Genomic DNA, 17,630 nt, shown 5'->3' with positions numbered 1-17,630 from the left:
CAGACCTACTTCTCACCCCATCAGACTGAAATATATTATTTCTCCTACCCTGTAGCTTGATAAGAAGAAATGAGACATATCCATGTCTGCATTTGCTTATTAAAAGACTGGCTTTAGGAGAAGTTGTGGCAACAACACTTGAACTCTATTTATCCTTTTATTTTCTTCCTTTACTTCTGCCTCTTGAAACTAATATAATGTGTCTCTCAGCCCCCACTGGGTATTTTCCACCCTTTTTTTTTTTAAAACCTCCCTTCTATCTGCTTCTGATTGATGGATCAGCTTGGACAGTTACCGTGGCAAAGCACAGATTGTGTTAGAAGTTTTGGTAATGATGGTAGGGTTGTCTTTTTGGTGGCATTCTGTAACTTGATATCAGATTTAGATATTTACTGTTAGAATTCGTCCTACATTTTTTTTTTCCTCCCCAGGTAACAGAAGATGAAGTGTTGGATATTTTAGAAAGTGTCTTAATCTCTAATATGTCCACCTCTGTGACCCGAGGTTATGCCCTCACTGCCATTATGAAGCTTTCTACCCGATTCACCTGTACTGTAAAGTGAGTATGGAGAAAAAGTAGGATGGACATGTTATTTGTAATTTTTAAGAACTTTGTTACGGAAAATTTCAAGCAAAAGCAAAAATAGGATAGTAAAATGAATTATATATACCCATTATTCCACAGTAATAATCATTAATTTATGGTTCATCCTTATTTTATCTGTACTTTGCTCCCTCTTATCCTCACACCCCACCATTTATTATTTTGAAGGTAAAAAGTTATGTTTTTAAAATCTGATTTCTAAGGCCTTTTCTCTTTTTTAAAGTAGAAAAGTTACTTCACTATTATAGGGGTTCTGGTTTATTATAGTATTTTGAGATGTCTGAAGAAGAAGAAAATCACGAAGGTTTTGGTGGTTAAATGGTTAAATTCTCTTCACTATTTTGAATAAAAGTCAGTTGGATTAGTTTCCCAGCCAGGCATATTTAAGGCAGACTTAGTTCTCTTTGACTTTCTTTAAGGCCCTGTGAAAAATTGTATTTTTTACTAACTCTTTAAATTGTGAGCTGGAAGAATTTGTTGTCAGGTAGTAACTCTTTGTTGATAAAAGCTTATTTTAAAGTTGTTAAAGAAGAGAATGAACATTACACACTTCTTTTGTAACAAATTAATAATTGGTAGTTTTTTCTAGCAAATTTTGGGGTGTGGGACATTTAACAGACAAAATCTAGCATTATAGTTAGAACAGGTTTTTTTAAAAAAATATTTATTTATTTGACAGAGGGAGACACAGCAAGAGAGGGAACACAAGCAGGAGGAGTGGGAGAGGGAGAAGCAGGCTTCCTGCCGAGCAGGGAGCCCGATGCGGGGCTCCATGCGGGGGCTCCATGCAGGTAGCCCAATGCGGGGCTTGATGCAGGGCTCGATGCAGGGCTCGATGCAGGGCTCGATGCAGGGCTCGATGCAGGGCTCGATCCCAGGACCCTGGGATCATGACCTGAGCCGAAGGCAGATGCTTAACGACTGAGCCAGCCAGGCGCCCCACAGTTAGAACAAGTATAGTGGTAAATAATGGTGTTGAGGTATATGTTGGATGAAAGAAGACAAAGGAAAGGTGTTTTGTTTTTGAAAAGATATGTAAATTAAGGAAAGAGGAGTATTTCAGATTTTTAACCAGAAAACTCTGGTTTGTTTATTCTCTCTGCTTGTTTATGAACTTTCTTTTGGGTATTTGAATTTGTTTGTCATTTTATCCCAAAGCCGAATTAAGAAAGTGGTTTCCATCTATGGAAGCAGCATTGATGTGGAACTCCAGCAGAGGGCGGTAGAATATAATGCACTTTTTAAGAAATATGACCATATGAGGTAAGTGAAAGAAGCTAAGCAGTGCCTGTGGCTCTTAGTGTCCTGAACACATTGTCATGATCATCCGCAAAGGAGACTCATTCCTTGTGCTTTATTAACTGGACATCACAGTTCTATTTAGTCCTACTTGCTTGACTGCTTTTATTTGTCCATCTTCTATTCTGCCTGCCCTGCAAAGACGTGAGATACCTGTGTCCTCTCATTCACCTTCTCCCCTTTCTTTTGGTATGAAGTGTTTGCTTCATTTTCCATTTTATTTGGTTAAGAAGTGGGAGTTGTGTTTTTTCGAGAGAATCTCATTCCAATATTTAACTTTGTGATGCATGTTCTTTTTTCCACTTCTTTCATGCAGTGTCTTCTTGATTGGGAATTGTTAATACCTACTTATTTACCTTTCTTTCATTCCAGTTTTTCTACCATCAAGAAATCCCAGTCTCTTGGGATTTAGGTGGACAGTTTGTCTGTTCAGGGTTTCTTACTCGCCCTTAATCCAGCCAGGAATTTAGGTCATGTATTCTTGTCATCTACCTTCTGTTTTCGTGTGTGTGTTACAGGGTGGGGAGGGGAGATGGCTGTCCATGTTTGACTCCAGTATAGTAACAGTGATTGTCTTGGGTAGGGAATCTAGGTTAACTGCCTAGAATTTAACCACTTCAGATTCTTCCAGGTCTGCCCTCCTTGAGAGAATGCCTGTCATGGAAAAAGTGACCACAAACGGCCCTACCGAGATTGTGCAGACAAATGGAGAGACAGAACCAGCTCCACTAGAGACCAAACCACCACCCTCTGGGCCACAGCCCACCAGCCAGGTAGCTTTTCACTTGCTTATCTGGAAATCCTCACTTTCTTAGAGTTCCTTATAAACTCTCGGCTGACTCCCTTCAGTGCTCCTGCATTGACTGATTGATGGCTCTCTTGCTTATTTTTAAGTGTTGAAAGAGCTTTGCCTTAGCTGCAGATTGGACAAATGACTAATGAATTGAGATATTATTTCCTTGTATAGGCCAATGATTTATTGGATTTGTTGGGAGGAAATGACATAACACCTGTTATTCCAACTGCACCTACAAGCAAACCAGCTTCTGCTGGTGGAGAACTTCTTGATTTGCTGGGGGACATCAACCTTACAGGTGAGACCAGACTGGAGTTATATATAAATGCCTTGGCTGAGGATAAAGGCCTTGAAAAACTACACGAACATAGACTTTCTGGCATGTGAATCAATTAAAGAGGGGAAAGGCCAAATGAGAAGTAGGAATGGAATCTTCACAACATCTGGGATATACACTGCCATGCTAGTATTATAGACCTAATTCACAAGGAATATTTAAAGTCCAATTTTTAATTTTGGGAGGATAAATTGCTCTCATAGTACTTAAGATAGAAAGGACTTTCTCTTTCAGACTAGAAGAGAAATATATCTCAAGTCACTTCTGCTTTTAGTTAGTGTCTTAAAACACCACTTTTTCTGCGTTTCTTTCTATTCATGATTAGCTTTCAGGAGCCAAGGCCATTTGTGGAGAGTGGAGAGATGTTAACCTATTTTCCTCTCACCCTCTTAATAAAACAATGGAGGGAGAAAATCATCCTTGATGATAATATTCAAATACAGCTTTTCATTTGGGAACATTTTTTTTTCTTATGTTTCTTTATGTGTAGTTGACATTAGTAATTGTTGATGTGTTCAGTGACATTATGAACCCCCGAGTCCCAAGCGTATCACTGTAGCATATAATTTCTATCTTAAGTGATTTCTTTAAAGGTATGATGGTGAGTTACTGCATATATGACCTCAAACAGAAAATAGCCATAAGATAAGGATTTTGGGTGGTCATCTAGACAAGCTATCAGAGGCTAAATGATTTTTCCTAACACAGCTTCTTCCCAGAGCTTATGGTTTATATTTATGTCTTAACCAAACTTCAAAATGTTACTGATGTATACTTTTGAGTCATTCCCAAATAGTTTCAAATCCTCAGGTGCCATAGTTCTACTGGATATATCGAAAAGCAGGGCGCCTGGGTGGCTCAGTCAGGTGTCTGCCTTCGGCTCAGGTCATGATCCCAGGGTCCCGGGATCGAGCCCCACATCGGGCTCCCTGCTTAGCGGGAAGCCTGCTTCTCCCTCTCCCTCTGCTTGTGTTCCCTCTCTCGCTATGTCTCTCTGTCAAATAAATAAGTAAAATCTTTAAAAAAAAAAAAAGCAAAACAACCCCTTAGTTAACACATAGTGTATAGATGATTCACTTACTTATTAACATATTAGCATTTCCATGTTAGTCCGTAATCTTCACAATTATAATTTTAAATGGTTTTCTAATATTGCATTAAAAAGTTCACATCATTATTTACTCAATTCCTTACTATTGGACATTTTGTTTCAGATTTTTCTTGTAATTAATGTACCTCAACAAATATTATTACATCGATTTCCTCTTATTTTATTTTATTTTTTTAAAGGTTTTATTTATTTATTTATTTATTTGACAGAGAGACACAGCAAGAGAGGGAACACAAGCGGGGGAGTGGGAGAGGGAGAAGCAGGCTTCCCATGGAACAGGGAGCCTGATGCGGGGCTCGATCCCAGAACCCTGGGATCATGACCTGAGCCTAAGGCAGACGCTTAACGACTGAGCCACCCAGGTGCCCCCAATTTCCTCTTATTTTAGATTACATTCTTAGGTCAAGTTACTCAGTCTTTCTGGTTCTGTTTAAAGTAAGGATGAGAGGTGCCTGGCAGGCTCAATCAGTAGAGCGTGCAACTCTTCATCTTGGGGTTGTGAGTCCGAGCCCACCTTGGATGTAGAGAGTACTTAAAAATAAAATCTTTTAAAATAAAAAAAGGATGGGGGGGCCTGGGTGGCTCAGTCAGTTAAGCATCAGCCTTCAGCTTGGGTCATGATCCCAGGGTCCTGGGATCCCCAGGAACCCCGCATCGGGCTTCCTGCTCAGCGGGGAGCCTGCTTCTCCCTCTCCCTCTGCCTGCTGCTCCCCCTGCTTGTGCTTGCTTGCTCTTTCTCTGTCAAATAAATAAAATCTTTAAAAAAAAATTTAAAAGGATGATAAATACTTTACCTTACAAGCTCTTTGTGAGGAATGGTGACTTATTCAGTACATGCAGGACACATAGTAGGCACTTAGTAAAGGTTGTATCTTTTCCTCCGTGCATGTGGCTACCAGTTTCACTGTATAGTCATATAAGTATTCTGTATTATCATTTTTTTAAAAACCCTAACAGGTGAAAGATTGGCCCTCTTATTTTGTTAATTTTTATTTTTTTCAATCACAGGGAATATTACATTTATCCCTATTTTGCAATACACATGAATTTCTTTTTTGCATATTCCTTTTGTATCTTAACTCAGCGGGGGTCCTAGTGTTTTGTTTTTTGTTTTTTTACTTTCTTACTTTCCTAGTATTACATGAAAAAGCAAACTGATAAAATGTTAAAGAGCCTGAATTTTCCTTATTCTATTGTGTTTTAAACGCATTTTCCCATTTTCATTACTAGGTTAAACATGTTTGAGTTTTACATTCTTTAAGCCATCATTACAGTCATATATCCTAATGCATAGTCGTTTAAGTAAGTGGAAATTAGGAAATAAATTTAGTGTGTGTTTTTAGGGGAACTGGAGCAGTGAGTTTCTGTTGTTTCCCAAAACTACTTATTTTACCTTTACAGGAGAAAAGAGCTAAAATCTTAGGGGCTTAGGGACTCATAATGCTGCCTATACATTTTGAGTAGCCTCTGATTTTCCATGGGAATGCATTTGTGAAAATTGTTTTGAAAATGGAAATTGTGGGAAAATTACTAGATTAGAGTTATAAAAGTTAGGAGGACTATATGAATATTTCTTTGTATATTTTATTGGTAATGTGCTTGACTGCACTTGCTGTGGTGTTCACATTTCTTATGGTTTGCTTAACCATATGTATTTTTACCTTACTTGCTCACTTTTAATATGTCATTTTTTTCTCTTGTACTTGGGTATTTTTTTAGAAAAAGATTTTAGCCTTCCTTCACTTTGTTAATCCTTTTTGAAATGGTGTATTTTCAGATAATTTCTTAAGTAGTTTGAAATCTATTTAAACCTAAAATGCACTCTTTATTTTGCTGTTTTCTTATGCCTTTTCTTGGAATCCTGATTTCTGTCAGTTCATGGTCATTTTCTATCACTTGCTTGATCCTCAGCTTGTTCTTATTTGGAAGGATCAGCTAAAGATGGTAATTTGGTGATTTCTTTCCTCCATTTCATACCACCTCTCCCTGGGTACACGTGTGTTAAAATTTTATTATGCAGTATTTAACATTTATAAAATTTAATATTGATCTACTTAGCTTATAAAATAAAATCTTATTAAATTACTATTATTATTAAAATATTATTTTGCCCCTCAGGTGTTGGCAGTGTTTGGAGATATTTTTGATTGTCACAACTGGGTGCATGCTACTATCATTTAATGGGTAGAAGCCAGGGGTGCTGGTAAATATCCTGCAGTGCACAAGATAGCCCTCTACAGCAAATAATTAGCCTAAAATTTCATTAGTTTTGAGGTTGAGGAACTTTGGTTTAGAGGTATAATCCTGTTCAACTCTACTATTGCCAAATTGTTCTCCAGGTTGTTTGTACTAATTTATATCCCTACCGCAGAGATTAGAAGTCTGCATTGCTCCATATTCTTACCAGTATCTGGTATTATCAGACATTGAAATTTTCAACGTTCTGTTGGATGTGAAGAAGTATCTCATTGTGCTTTTAAACTTTATATTCCTCATTACTGGTACTATTCAGTGTCTCTTTACATATGATTCTCTTTTCATTCAGGTTCCCTCTTCTGTGAATTGCTTGTTTATATCTCTTACCATTTTAAGTTGGATTATCTTTTTTTCTTATTGATTTGTAGAAAATATTTATAGTTCTGGATACTCATCCATTTGCTATTTTGTAACAAATATTTTCTACTGCCTGTGGTCCTGTCGTCTTTCTGTTTTATTATAGTATTTTTTAATGAATAAAAGTTACTAATTTTAAAGTATTTGAATATTTAGTTCTTTCTCTTTATGGTTTATTCTTTTTTTTTTTCTTTTTTAAGAAATATATTATTGGAGCGCCTGGGTGGCTCAGTCGTTAAGCGTCTGCCTTCGGCTCAGGCTGTGATCTCAGGGTCCTGGGAGTGAGCCCCACATCGGGCTCCCTGCTCAGCCGGAAGCCTGCTTCTCCCTCTCCCACTCCCCCTGCTTGTGTTCCCTCTCTTGCTGTGTCTCTCTCTCTGTCAAATAAATAAAATCTTAAAAAAAAAAAAGAAATATTTATTTATTTAGAGAGTGCCAGGAGGGGGAGGGGCAGCGGGGAGGGGAAGAGAGCATCTTAAGCAGGCTCTGCACTCAGCATGGAACCCAACACAGGGATTGATCTCATAACCCTGACCTGAGCTGAAACCAAAAATGGGATGTTTGACTGAGCCAGCCACCCAGGTGCCCCTGGTTTATGCTTTTCGCTTCTTGTTTAAGAAATCCTTCTCTTAACCTAAGATATAACAATATTCTCCTGTATTTTTTTAATTAAATTAATTAATTAATTAATTAATTTTTGGTGAGCTTTATCATGCTGGCTAAGATTGACTTACCACCAGAATGTTTCATTTAGGTGCTCCAGCTGCTGCTCCTGCCCCTGCCTCAGTCCCACAGGTAGCCCAGCCCCCCTTCTTGTTGGATGGGCTTTCATCACAGCCTCTCTTCAATGACATCACTACAGGTACGATTACTGGTGTTATCACCCTCGGTGAGAGGTGGTTATTGAAGAAAAGAATAATTCTGTAAGCATTAAGCTGACTGCAGTTAGACTGATCTTCCTGTGCTTTCCAGGCATCCCCTCCATCACAGCATACAGTAAGAACGGCTTGAAGATAGAATTCACCTTTGAACGGTCAAATACCAACCCTAGCGTCACAGTGATAACGATACAGGCCTCCAACAGCACAGAGCTGGACATGACAGACTTTGTTTTTCAGGCTGCAGTACCAAAGGTACTACAGTGTCTTCTTTGCCTTTTTCATGCATTTGATAAGTGATATATTTTCATGTTTAGAAGTTAAACTAAATTTGCAGATATAACCCAAATTAACAATAATGTATTATGGTTCATTGAAGCATGTCATTTTGAAAGCTTTTTACTTGGTCAGAAATATTCTTACAGTATAAAGAAAGGACATTCTGGTAATAGCTAGTGAGATTCACAGCAGAGTTCTACAAAGTGGTCTGCTAATGCTCAGGTCATTGAGGATGGGTGGGGTTCAGTAATACAGTGGTAAAAACCTAAAAAACACAAATTCTAACATGGAATTAAAATTCATTAAGAGGAAGGACCTTATCTGTTTGGTATTCTCTTCTAGTTACTGGATCAGAATTAAAAGTTTTCATCTCTTGATATTTATTTAAGTGAAAGAAACATTCCTTCTTCATTAATATCTAGTTTAGTATTGATACAATGACTGCTTGTTTTTGTAAATTGAAGCTTTGTTTATACCAAATCTTAGTTTAAGGAAAATTTTTGTCCATCTTTGAAAAATGAAAAGTTTTGTGTGAAGAAATATTGAGAATGAAGAATGGGCAAAATTTTTCTGTCAAAGACAAGATAGTAAGTATTTCAGGTATATGGTCTCTGTTGCATCTACTCATTTCTGTTGTTATAGTGGGGACAAATGTAAATGAAAGAGTGTGGTTCTGTTCCAATAAACATTTACAAAAACAGATGTTGGGTCATTCTTGGCCAATGGGCCATAGTTTGCCAGCCCTTGTTTTAGACTAAGCTAATCTAATCTTTGCAGTGACATGTGAAGTATGACATTCAAACAACACATTTTTGGAAATTGAAGACCTTTTATTTGTGGTTACTGCTGACTTTGTAACCTCCTTTACTTGCATTTTTTAAGAGTCAGAGTAATGTAGATGTTTTTAGAAGCACTCGAGTGGGGTGGTTTCAGTAGTAGTTGTATGACGTTAAGCAGACGTAACCTCTGTGCCTCAGTTTCTTGTTTACAAAGGGAGGATAGATGGTGGCAGTGACGTCTACTTCCTAGGGTTCGTTTGAGGGATAGAGGAGTTTTAGGTACTCTGTACTGTTTTAAGCACTTTTCATATGTTCATTGCTCAGTAAACGTTAACTGCTCCAACTTTGGGTTTTACACTTGTTACTCTACGCTGTGCTCCAGCAACAGAGCGTCTCTGCCATTAAAGTATGGCCTTATTTTTGGTGTTGTATAATACCTATTTGCATGGCATGATGTCTCTTGAACTTCAAAATAATCATATTTCATAGGTTCTACTATTACTTTTTATTATCTCTGAACTTGAGATGCATTTTAAAATTGGGACTTTATCATAGTTTAGTTGGTAGCCTGTTTTCTTTCTCAGTGGTACATATAAAATAATGGTGTGAAAAACAATGGCATCTTACATTTGATGAAATAAATGTACATAATAATATTTCAGCTTACATTATCTTGACAATAGAATTATAATAAGACCCAACATAATAAGTCTGTGAGTTGATACTAAATCTTTACTCTGACAATTTTGGTCCTAGGAGAAGGCTGGATAGACTTTCCTCCTCTCGGCCCCGCTCGCGCCGCTCCCCACTTGTCCTTTTCTGTCTCTCTCCCCCTTTCCCTTCTCTTTCTCTCTCTCTCTCCCTCTTCTCTCTCTCGCTCTTCTTCCCTCTGCCTCTCTTCCCCTCTCTATTTTCTCTCTGCACTCTCCATTATTTTAGAAGACTATGCTTTCAGGAAAAAAATTTTTTTTTAAATCCTAGTATGGTGGTGCCTGGGTGGCTCAGTCAGTTAAGTGTCCGACTTTTGATCTCAGCTCAGGTCTTGATCTCAGGGTCATGAGTTCAAGACCTACGTTGGGCTCCACACTGGACATGGCTTAAAAAAATAAAAAATAAAGCAAAATCCTAGTATGTAGAATAGCTACATACATCCTATATTGTGCTAACAGTTGTGGTTTACCTGTCTTGCTCATAGCACTTTTATCTCTCTTCTCTGTAAACAAACAAATCAAACCCCCAACACTACAAATTATGGCAATTGGCTTTTCCAGGTTTTTTGCTGTATAGGCTAGCTCTGCAGGAAATTGTTCTCATAAGACCTGTGACCCCGATGGGGGAGATCCTGAGTATTCCACATACATATTAACAGCTTGGCTCTTTCAAGCCTTTCCTTACCTCTGTCCTGTAGCCCTTGACACATTCCAGATTATGTAGACTTGAGAAAACAAAAGTTTAAGTCTCCCTATCCCAACCATCCAAATACACAAAAGCATAAAGGCCTGTACTTGGTGATTGGCATGCTGGTTTGTTATTTGTAGAAAAGGTTCTTTGTTTTTCTTCTTCATTTCTTTCTAGCTTTTTTTTTTTAGCCACATGCACCCGTTTTTTTACCTGCATAGTTGATCAGTTACTATTAAGTGAGGTTGCCAAAACAACAATTGGTCACCTTTTGAAAAGTGGTAGGCTAAAGTTCCTTCTGCCCGAAAGAGGAGGGTGGCTCATTGCTAGTTTTCATGATCAAAGACCTAACAGTGGGGTTTGTAAAAATAACGTGAAGGTTATAGTCAGCCCACATACTCTGAATTGCTGATATCTGGAGAACAAACAGAACGTAGTAGTCGGTCAGTCTGTTACTTGAGTAATTATCTGGGTGTCTGACTTTTTTTATTTGTTGACATCTCTGACAGTATTGAGTGTATTCTTTTTTCTCAAGCGTGCCCTTTGTTCTCCACAGACATTCCAGCTGCAGCTTCTGTCTCCAAGCAGCAGCGTTGTCCCAGCATTTAATACGGGGACCATCACACAAGTCATTAAAGTTCTCAACCCGCAGAAGGTGAGTAGCACGTTTGAAGACAGTATCTGAGTGATGTGTAAGCATATTTCCTGAAATAAAATTCTGCTTTGTTTCTCTAGGTTTATTCTGCCTCATAGTTGTAGAAGAAATCTGTGGGAAAATGTCTAGTCTAACCTCTATTCTTTTGTAGATTAGATAACAAACACAGCCTAGACACTTGAAATGGCTTAGTGGCAGCATTAAAATGCAGCCTTTTTTTTTTTTTTTTTTGAGAGGGAGAGGGGGCGGGAGGGGCAGAGAGAATCTTTAGGAAGCTCCACACCCAGCACAGAGCTCGATGTGGGGCTCAGTCTCATGACCCTGAGATCATGACCTGAGCCAAAATCAAGAGTAAGGCACTCAACCAACTGAGCCACCCAGGCATCCCTAAAATGCAGCTTTAAGGAATTATCTATTTAGATTTATCTATCTACAGAGCTAATATCTATCAAGAGAAGAGGGAAAGCTTAGACAGTTTAATCTTTTTTTTTTTTTTTAGATTTATTTATTTTAGAGAGAGGGAGAGAGAGAGAAAGCACATGGGGGAGAGGGAGAATTTCAAGCAGACTCCGTGCTGAGCACAGAGCCTGACGCGGGGCTTGATATCACGACCCTGCGATCACAACCCGAGCAGAAACCAAGAGTCAGATGCCCAACCAACTGCATCACCCAGGTGCTCCTTAGACATTTTAATTTCTATACAAGTTGCAGTGTGGGGTAAGAGTATCTGTAGAACTGTGTATATCCATATTTACTACAGTGATTAAGTGTGTACAGTACAAGTGGGGGCATTTTTAATGAAGTAGCCAAATGAAAAGTAGCTTTAGAAACTGAAATTAAGCAATATTTTCATTATATCTTCTCAAAGAAGTAAATTGACTCCACTCTTAAGAGCAATCAATTGACTAGTTTTCAAACACTTTTTGAAAATGGTTCAGAGAATTTCTTCACCTTGAAAGATTTCTAGCAGTGTCTTATAACCCCAGCGTGATGATCCCTTCCTCTTACAACATTTGCCTTTCCTCTGGTACTCACTGGATTCTGAGTATCTGCCTATAGCACAAGCCTAGATTCCTTTCATAATCTGATACAGAGAGTAAAAAATTTCTTTTTTTTCCTTGTTTTTATTTTTATAAATAATTAAAATTATAACATACCAGAAGGGGGTAAAAATTTTTTTAGTGCATTAATATTTGAAATCTGCCACATAAAGTAAAAGGGGTTTATAATTGAGTTCTCTTAAAATGACTTCTGTTACCATAACCAACATAATTCTTTTTTTTCTTTTATGTCTTGGGAATAAAACAAGTTTATGTTCACATTTACTATTGGTTTTACAGACAGAGCAACAGTATCTCTGAATGTAAAGCATAAGATGAGTATGTTTACCTCATTTTTCTGGAAACTTGGATACAAGGGTTGAATCTTTTTGAGAAGCCCTCAGCCACTGTTACTGTGAAACTGCTCCTGAGTGGTTTTGTCCTGTGAATGTGGTTCTTGGATTGAAGCTGATGCTTTGTTCTGGAGATGCACTTTCTCTACTCGACTGCATGATGTTGGCCAGAGTACTAGGCAGTAACAGTGGTGGTAGTGGTTATTTGTGTGTCATTTTTAAGAGACAGCTTTGCTCTAAAATAATTTGTTTGGATTAAAGGCCTATTTGTGGACCACACAGATTCTACAGATTTCCTTTCACTGTATAATTTGCGATTGTCTGTTCTTCTACAGCAACAGCTGCGAATGCGAATCAAGCTCACATATAACCACAAGGGCTCAGCAATGCAAGATCTAGCAGAAGTGAACAACTTTCCCCCTCAGTCCTGGCAATGAGGGCCCGGCACCATTCTCATTCTTGTCCCACTCAATCAAAGGAACCCTGGGAAGGAGGTTGTGATCGCTGGCAAGTCCCCCCAACTGTACCATGGGCATGAGGAGCTGAAGAGAACTGTTGAGGAGGATTTTCCTGAAGTTATTGCTGACCTTGAAGCATTGTCAAAGACGAATCTCCTCTCCTCCACTGTTGAGGCCGGCTGCTTCTGGAGGCTACTTTGCACTCTTCCTCCTCTTCTCCTTTGTCCGCACTTCTCCACCCCTCCCACATTTACAGCCAGAATCAACATTCCCTGGGTCCCTGAGGAAATAAGCAGCTGGTCTGGAGGAGAGGACTGGAATCCATGGCAAGGAAACACTCACTCTGTCTCTGCAGCAAAGAGTTGCCCCTTCTTTCTACTGTGTTTTTCTGTGGACTGGGCGAGGTGGGGGTGTCCACTCCTCACTAGCTGGGTTACCATCTTCAGGCGCTTTTTACATCAGGCATTCAGAATGGAAATGTTAACAATGGACATTAGGGAGCCCTGCCTTTTTCTACTGGTTCCCCCAATGTTTGAAAGAGGCATTAGGCTCCTGGTAGCCTTTTCTGTGCATTGCTGTATACACACAGACACACACATGTATGTATGTTTGTTACCAAGACCTGGGCAGACCTGGAGAGGTTATTTGTAAACACTGGACAGATGCAGTTAAAAAGAGCTTGTGTTGAGATTCGGCATGAAGGATATGGTGCTCTCTTTGTAATAGAAACTCCCAAGGCTCTTCCAGCTCCCCTTTCTCTCCATTCTTTAGCTGTAGTCATGAATACTCTCCAGATGTTCAAAATTGATAGCCCTGAAAGTACAAAGTGAACGACTTCTAAAAGGTATATTAATAGTTATTAAAGCCCCTATCCCCACCACAAATTTTAAAGTTTCTCCTAAGCCCATAACTTGCCTGTTGAACTATGGTAAATGGGTGGAAAGAGGAGTTTGCTTTTTAAGATCAGACTCCTTAACAAAAGCACCTTTGCCCATAGGAAGAGTGAATATCAGACTCATCCTAGAGCATATTGGAGTCATCTTCTCCATTACTCCAAACCTTCCTTTTTATTTTCTGAGCCTGGCTTGGACCTTGGCATTCCGTTTGAATTCCTTCTTCTAACTGGAACATTTGTGTTGTATCTGTAACACTGGCACTGAAATAAAGACCACGCGGTTAAAGAAATCTTTCCTATATTGTACTTTATGGTGTTGGAATGAAGCCTTGTAGCTTCCTTGCCCGCTGTGTGAGAGGAAGTCTTATGGACACCATAGAGTAGGCATATCCTTTCCTGAGTCTGAGAAGTTGGTCTCATGAGAGAGGCCAGTCTCATGAATATCTGCATCAAAGACCTGAGGTCTGGAGCTTTTGAAACTAGGGAGAGTGCCGAGTGCTTTTTAGAAAGGACCCTTGTGTTCTCAAACCTTAACACTGAGTTGCTGGGATGAGGTAAGGTGACTTCTCTGGCACATGGTGAATGTACTGTGTATGTTCGCGTGCACGGGTGCCATGTCTGATGTGCTCAAGAAGAGAGGACAAGTCAGGACTGCCTTGCTCTTAGAATGTTTGCAATCATTACTGTATTGAGTATAGTATAAGGACTACTTTGGCTTTGGTCTTAAACCTGGATACAAATCTCTTTTTTCTCCCCCCGCATTTCACCAAGCCTTTACTTAAAATCTTCAGTGTCTTGTCAAATCTAGCTCTGTATCAGATGCTAGATTATTCCTAACGTTTGACAAACTGGGGTTGAACTAAAAGGCTCCAGAGGGGAAACTTTCTGGTCTTACTCATAAACAAGAGCAAGATTTGCTAAAACTTACTCTACTGGGTAAATGGTTGAGTCAAGAACAGGATATTTCCTTGTGCACAGTTTTCAGTAAAGGCAAGTGTGGACTAGTGTATGTTGCAGACAACTTGCTCAGCCTGTGCAATGGAGAATAGCCTTTCAAGGTTTCTTTGCCGACTGATTTCATTGGATGGATACTTAATGCTGTGAAACAGGATAGGATTAACATAGTGTTGGTGGATTTCTCGAACAGAATTTATCTAACATTCCTCTCTGGGTTAGAGGCTTTATTTTTCTCTCACGTTAATAGTTGACCAGCTCAAGTTTCTTTAGTTGGACTGAATTGAATCTCAGAATTCTATCTGCCGAAGACCATGCTATAAGACAGTGCTAGCTAGTGGAGCTGGAAAGGGTCTACTCTAGTAACAAAGCATCTCTGTGCGTGATTATAGTTTTGAGGTAGAGTTATGTGATTATCCATAGCTTTGTCTAGACGGGATAAAAATCATGGCCTTAACGCAAAGGGTGCTGCCTAGATTATTTGGAGTGATTTTGGAAAGTGAAGCTGAGCACCACACTGAAGAACTAGCGGCCTGAAAGCTGCCTAGGATCCTGATGGTTGTGACGACTCTTTCAAATGATGGGATCTTTGAAGGCTTCAGCGTGCCTTAGTTTCTAGGATCAGAATTAGTTCTCCTCATACTTGGCCTTGCTGCTAAAAGGAGAAATCTCTTACTTTCTATGAATACTTACACATTTCAGTAATTTCTTTCCCTGGTATGACCATGCAAGGGGGAGCAAATTTGGATAGATTTACAACATCAGAGCCATTGTGAGGAAGGAATGATTTCCATGGCTGTCTTAATAACCCCAGGGTGATGAGCAGTGAGCCTACACATACTCGGACAATTTCACATGCATTTTTACCTCATTTCCCCCTCTCTTTCAGAGTAGTGTACCCTATCACTCCCACCCCCTCCACCCAAGTAATCCTAAAGGACAATTCCTCTAAGTTATCTCAAAAAACTGCAGGAAGGGTGCTCTACCCGAGAAGCTTCTCCCACAATGCTCTGGTGCTGTTACCTTGAGGTGATTGGGACAGTCATGGAATGTTTTATGCTGTCTGTAGTGATCATCCGTTCATTTTAACGTCTTTCTCATTTAAAGAAACATTCCTCAGTGTAACATTTGGGAGGGGATTTTTTTCCTCTTAACTGGGTTAAAGATGTGGTTCATACCCTTTATTTGTCCCATTCATATAAGAAAGTAGACATTTGAAACTGTTCAGCATTAACGGTTTGAGTATTTCCATCTACTGTATAACATGCTTTTCATTTTTACATTCTTCTAGAAGAGGTTGGATGTTAGGGGATACTGTTTTTGAGGTTCAACTTTATTATTTTCTGCATTGGAAAATACTTGGGCCATGAGAACTAGGGGGGAAGAAAGAGTTTGAATATGTCTTATTTTTTTCTAGTGAATGTATCTTATCTGCATTGCCCTAAATCGAATGAGAGCTAGCGAGCAAAAAGTGGATATTCACGAATTTGTGGTTGGTGAAGAGGTGGTTCATGACTGTGTACTCATGTGTTTGGGAGTGGGGAGGGGTCACTGAAGAGCGGAAAGTCCTGAAGTTTAAAACACGTTGACTGGCTTTGGCTCAGGAGGGTGGGGCTGCTTGTGGAAGTGAATCACTCTTTTTCAAGCAATAGAAGCGAGTGGGCTCCATCTGCAGGGTTCCAGGACCCAGGGCACTTAAACAGGAGAACGTGCTGGAGCAGCTTGCACAGTTGCTTCCGTGAGGCTGATTCTGGCTTCAGGATGGAGCATCGGAGTTTTTTTGTTTTTGTTTTTGGAACCTGCTGTTGCGCTTTGTGTGTTTTGTTTTTGTTTTCAATTGGGGGGGGGCTCATGGGAAAGAGCTTCTGGACTCTTTCCTTTGTGAACTCCCACTGTGTCCCTGTAAAGTCCCTTTTCTTTCATAATTGTTGTAAGTTACATTTTCATTAAGCCCCATCACATCTTCTTTACTGTAAAAATATTAAAAGGCTGTTTCTAAGTGGGACAGCTAATTCTAATTATTGCAGACATATTTTTGAGATGTAAAAAAAATTTAAAATTAAATGATAAGTCTTAGAGGCGAGTGAGGAATAAAATGGATGTAAACATTTACATGGGATGCATTAGAATTCTGCTGTGTGTATTGTCTTTTGGTTGAAACAAATTATGAACAGTGACTAATAATAAAAAGTCAATACTCAATGATTTAAAATTTGCTTCCTTGCTTCTTATAAGTGGATAGAGAAGCCTTGAATGAATTCTTATTCCAGAGCTTTGAGCTAAACTTACCTGTTAATGTGCCTTTTACACAGAAATCTCACCTAGAAGAATTTGAACAACCTAAAAAAAAACTTGTAGTCTATAACAGTCAAAAGTGCAGTTGGGAATTTTAACTAATGATTATTAACTCATGCTTACTTCTCCACATGGGTGAATTTTCAAACAAGTCAAATCATATCAAAGTGAAATGTGTATTTAGAGGTGGTCATGGGGTTTTAGTTATAAGCTATTTGTAAATTGTTTAAGTGTATCTGTGACTGGGAAGGGGAAGGTTTGACCAGCCAAAATGAATTCTATTTCATGATCTATTTAATGTGAATTCTTCCATAGAAGTGAGAGTGGCTGGATGTTGGAAGCTATAGGTTTTCTATTGGGTGATCCCTGATACTCCCTTGATTGAGAAGGGGGAGATTGTGAAAGCCCCCTAAGTGAGAAGAAGAGAAGCCTCAGCATTTATCTAGTTTATGCAGAAGTGCCCTTTGGCACTGTTTGATAAGTGACATTTCTGTAATCTTATATGTGGTTTAGTTAAAATTCATTTTTGTTGCTAATATTAAATTTAGTTAACATGTTCATCTGCATATACTTTCATGTTAGAGGAAAATATAAAAGCTACAATAGAAAAGTTTACCTAGTAATAGACTTCAGGCATTTATTCAACAATACAATGAATAGTGTTGAGATTTGAACTTCAGTCCAGAAGGACTGAGGTAATTTTTATCACTTTTAAGGGTTTTCCATGCTATTTCCTCCCCTAGTTCAATTGTCCCCAGATTTTGAAAATATATCCCTTCAAACCCTCAGGCCAGGTAAATACTATCTGTTTCTTTGGAACTAAAATAAAGAGTTTCTAAAACTGCGGCGCCTGGGTGGTTCAGTCAGGTAAGCATCTGCCTTCGGC

General features: G+C 39.0%; 1 protein-coding gene across 2 annotated transcripts in view; it reads left to right on the top strand.

The window, feature by feature from the left end:
• AP1G1 (adaptor related protein complex 1 subunit gamma 1) overlaps positions 1 to 16,661 on the top strand; it is a 76,761-nt gene extending 60,100 nt beyond the window's left edge. For both annotated transcript variants that reach the window (XM_027618054.2, XM_027618053.2), the window contains 8 exons: positions 432 to 559; positions 1,763 to 1,867; positions 2,535 to 2,676; positions 2,871 to 2,997; positions 7,515 to 7,622; positions 7,733 to 7,893; positions 10,651 to 10,749; positions 12,478 to 16,661. In XM_027618054.2, coding sequence (XP_027473855.1) covers positions 432 to 559; positions 1,763 to 1,867; positions 2,535 to 2,676; positions 2,871 to 2,997; positions 7,515 to 7,622; positions 7,733 to 7,893; positions 10,651 to 10,749; positions 12,478 to 12,579 — 972 coding nt within the window. In that variant the 3' untranslated portion in view covers positions 12,580 to 16,661. The remainder of the gene's footprint in view (positions 1 to 431; positions 560 to 1,762; positions 1,868 to 2,534; positions 2,677 to 2,870; positions 2,998 to 7,514; positions 7,623 to 7,732; positions 7,894 to 10,650; positions 10,750 to 12,477) is intronic.
• Positions 16,662 to 17,630: the final 969 nt, after the last annotated feature.

This window comes from Zalophus californianus, chromosome 17, assembly GCF_009762305.2.
Source record: "Zalophus californianus isolate mZalCal1 chromosome 17, mZalCal1.pri.v2, whole genome shotgun sequence".
Taxonomy (NCBI): Eukaryota; Metazoa; Chordata; class Mammalia; order Carnivora; family Otariidae; genus Zalophus; species Zalophus californianus.
The sequence above is the reverse complement of the archived record's forward strand: the minus strand, read 5'-3'. Positions and strand labels throughout refer to the sequence as shown.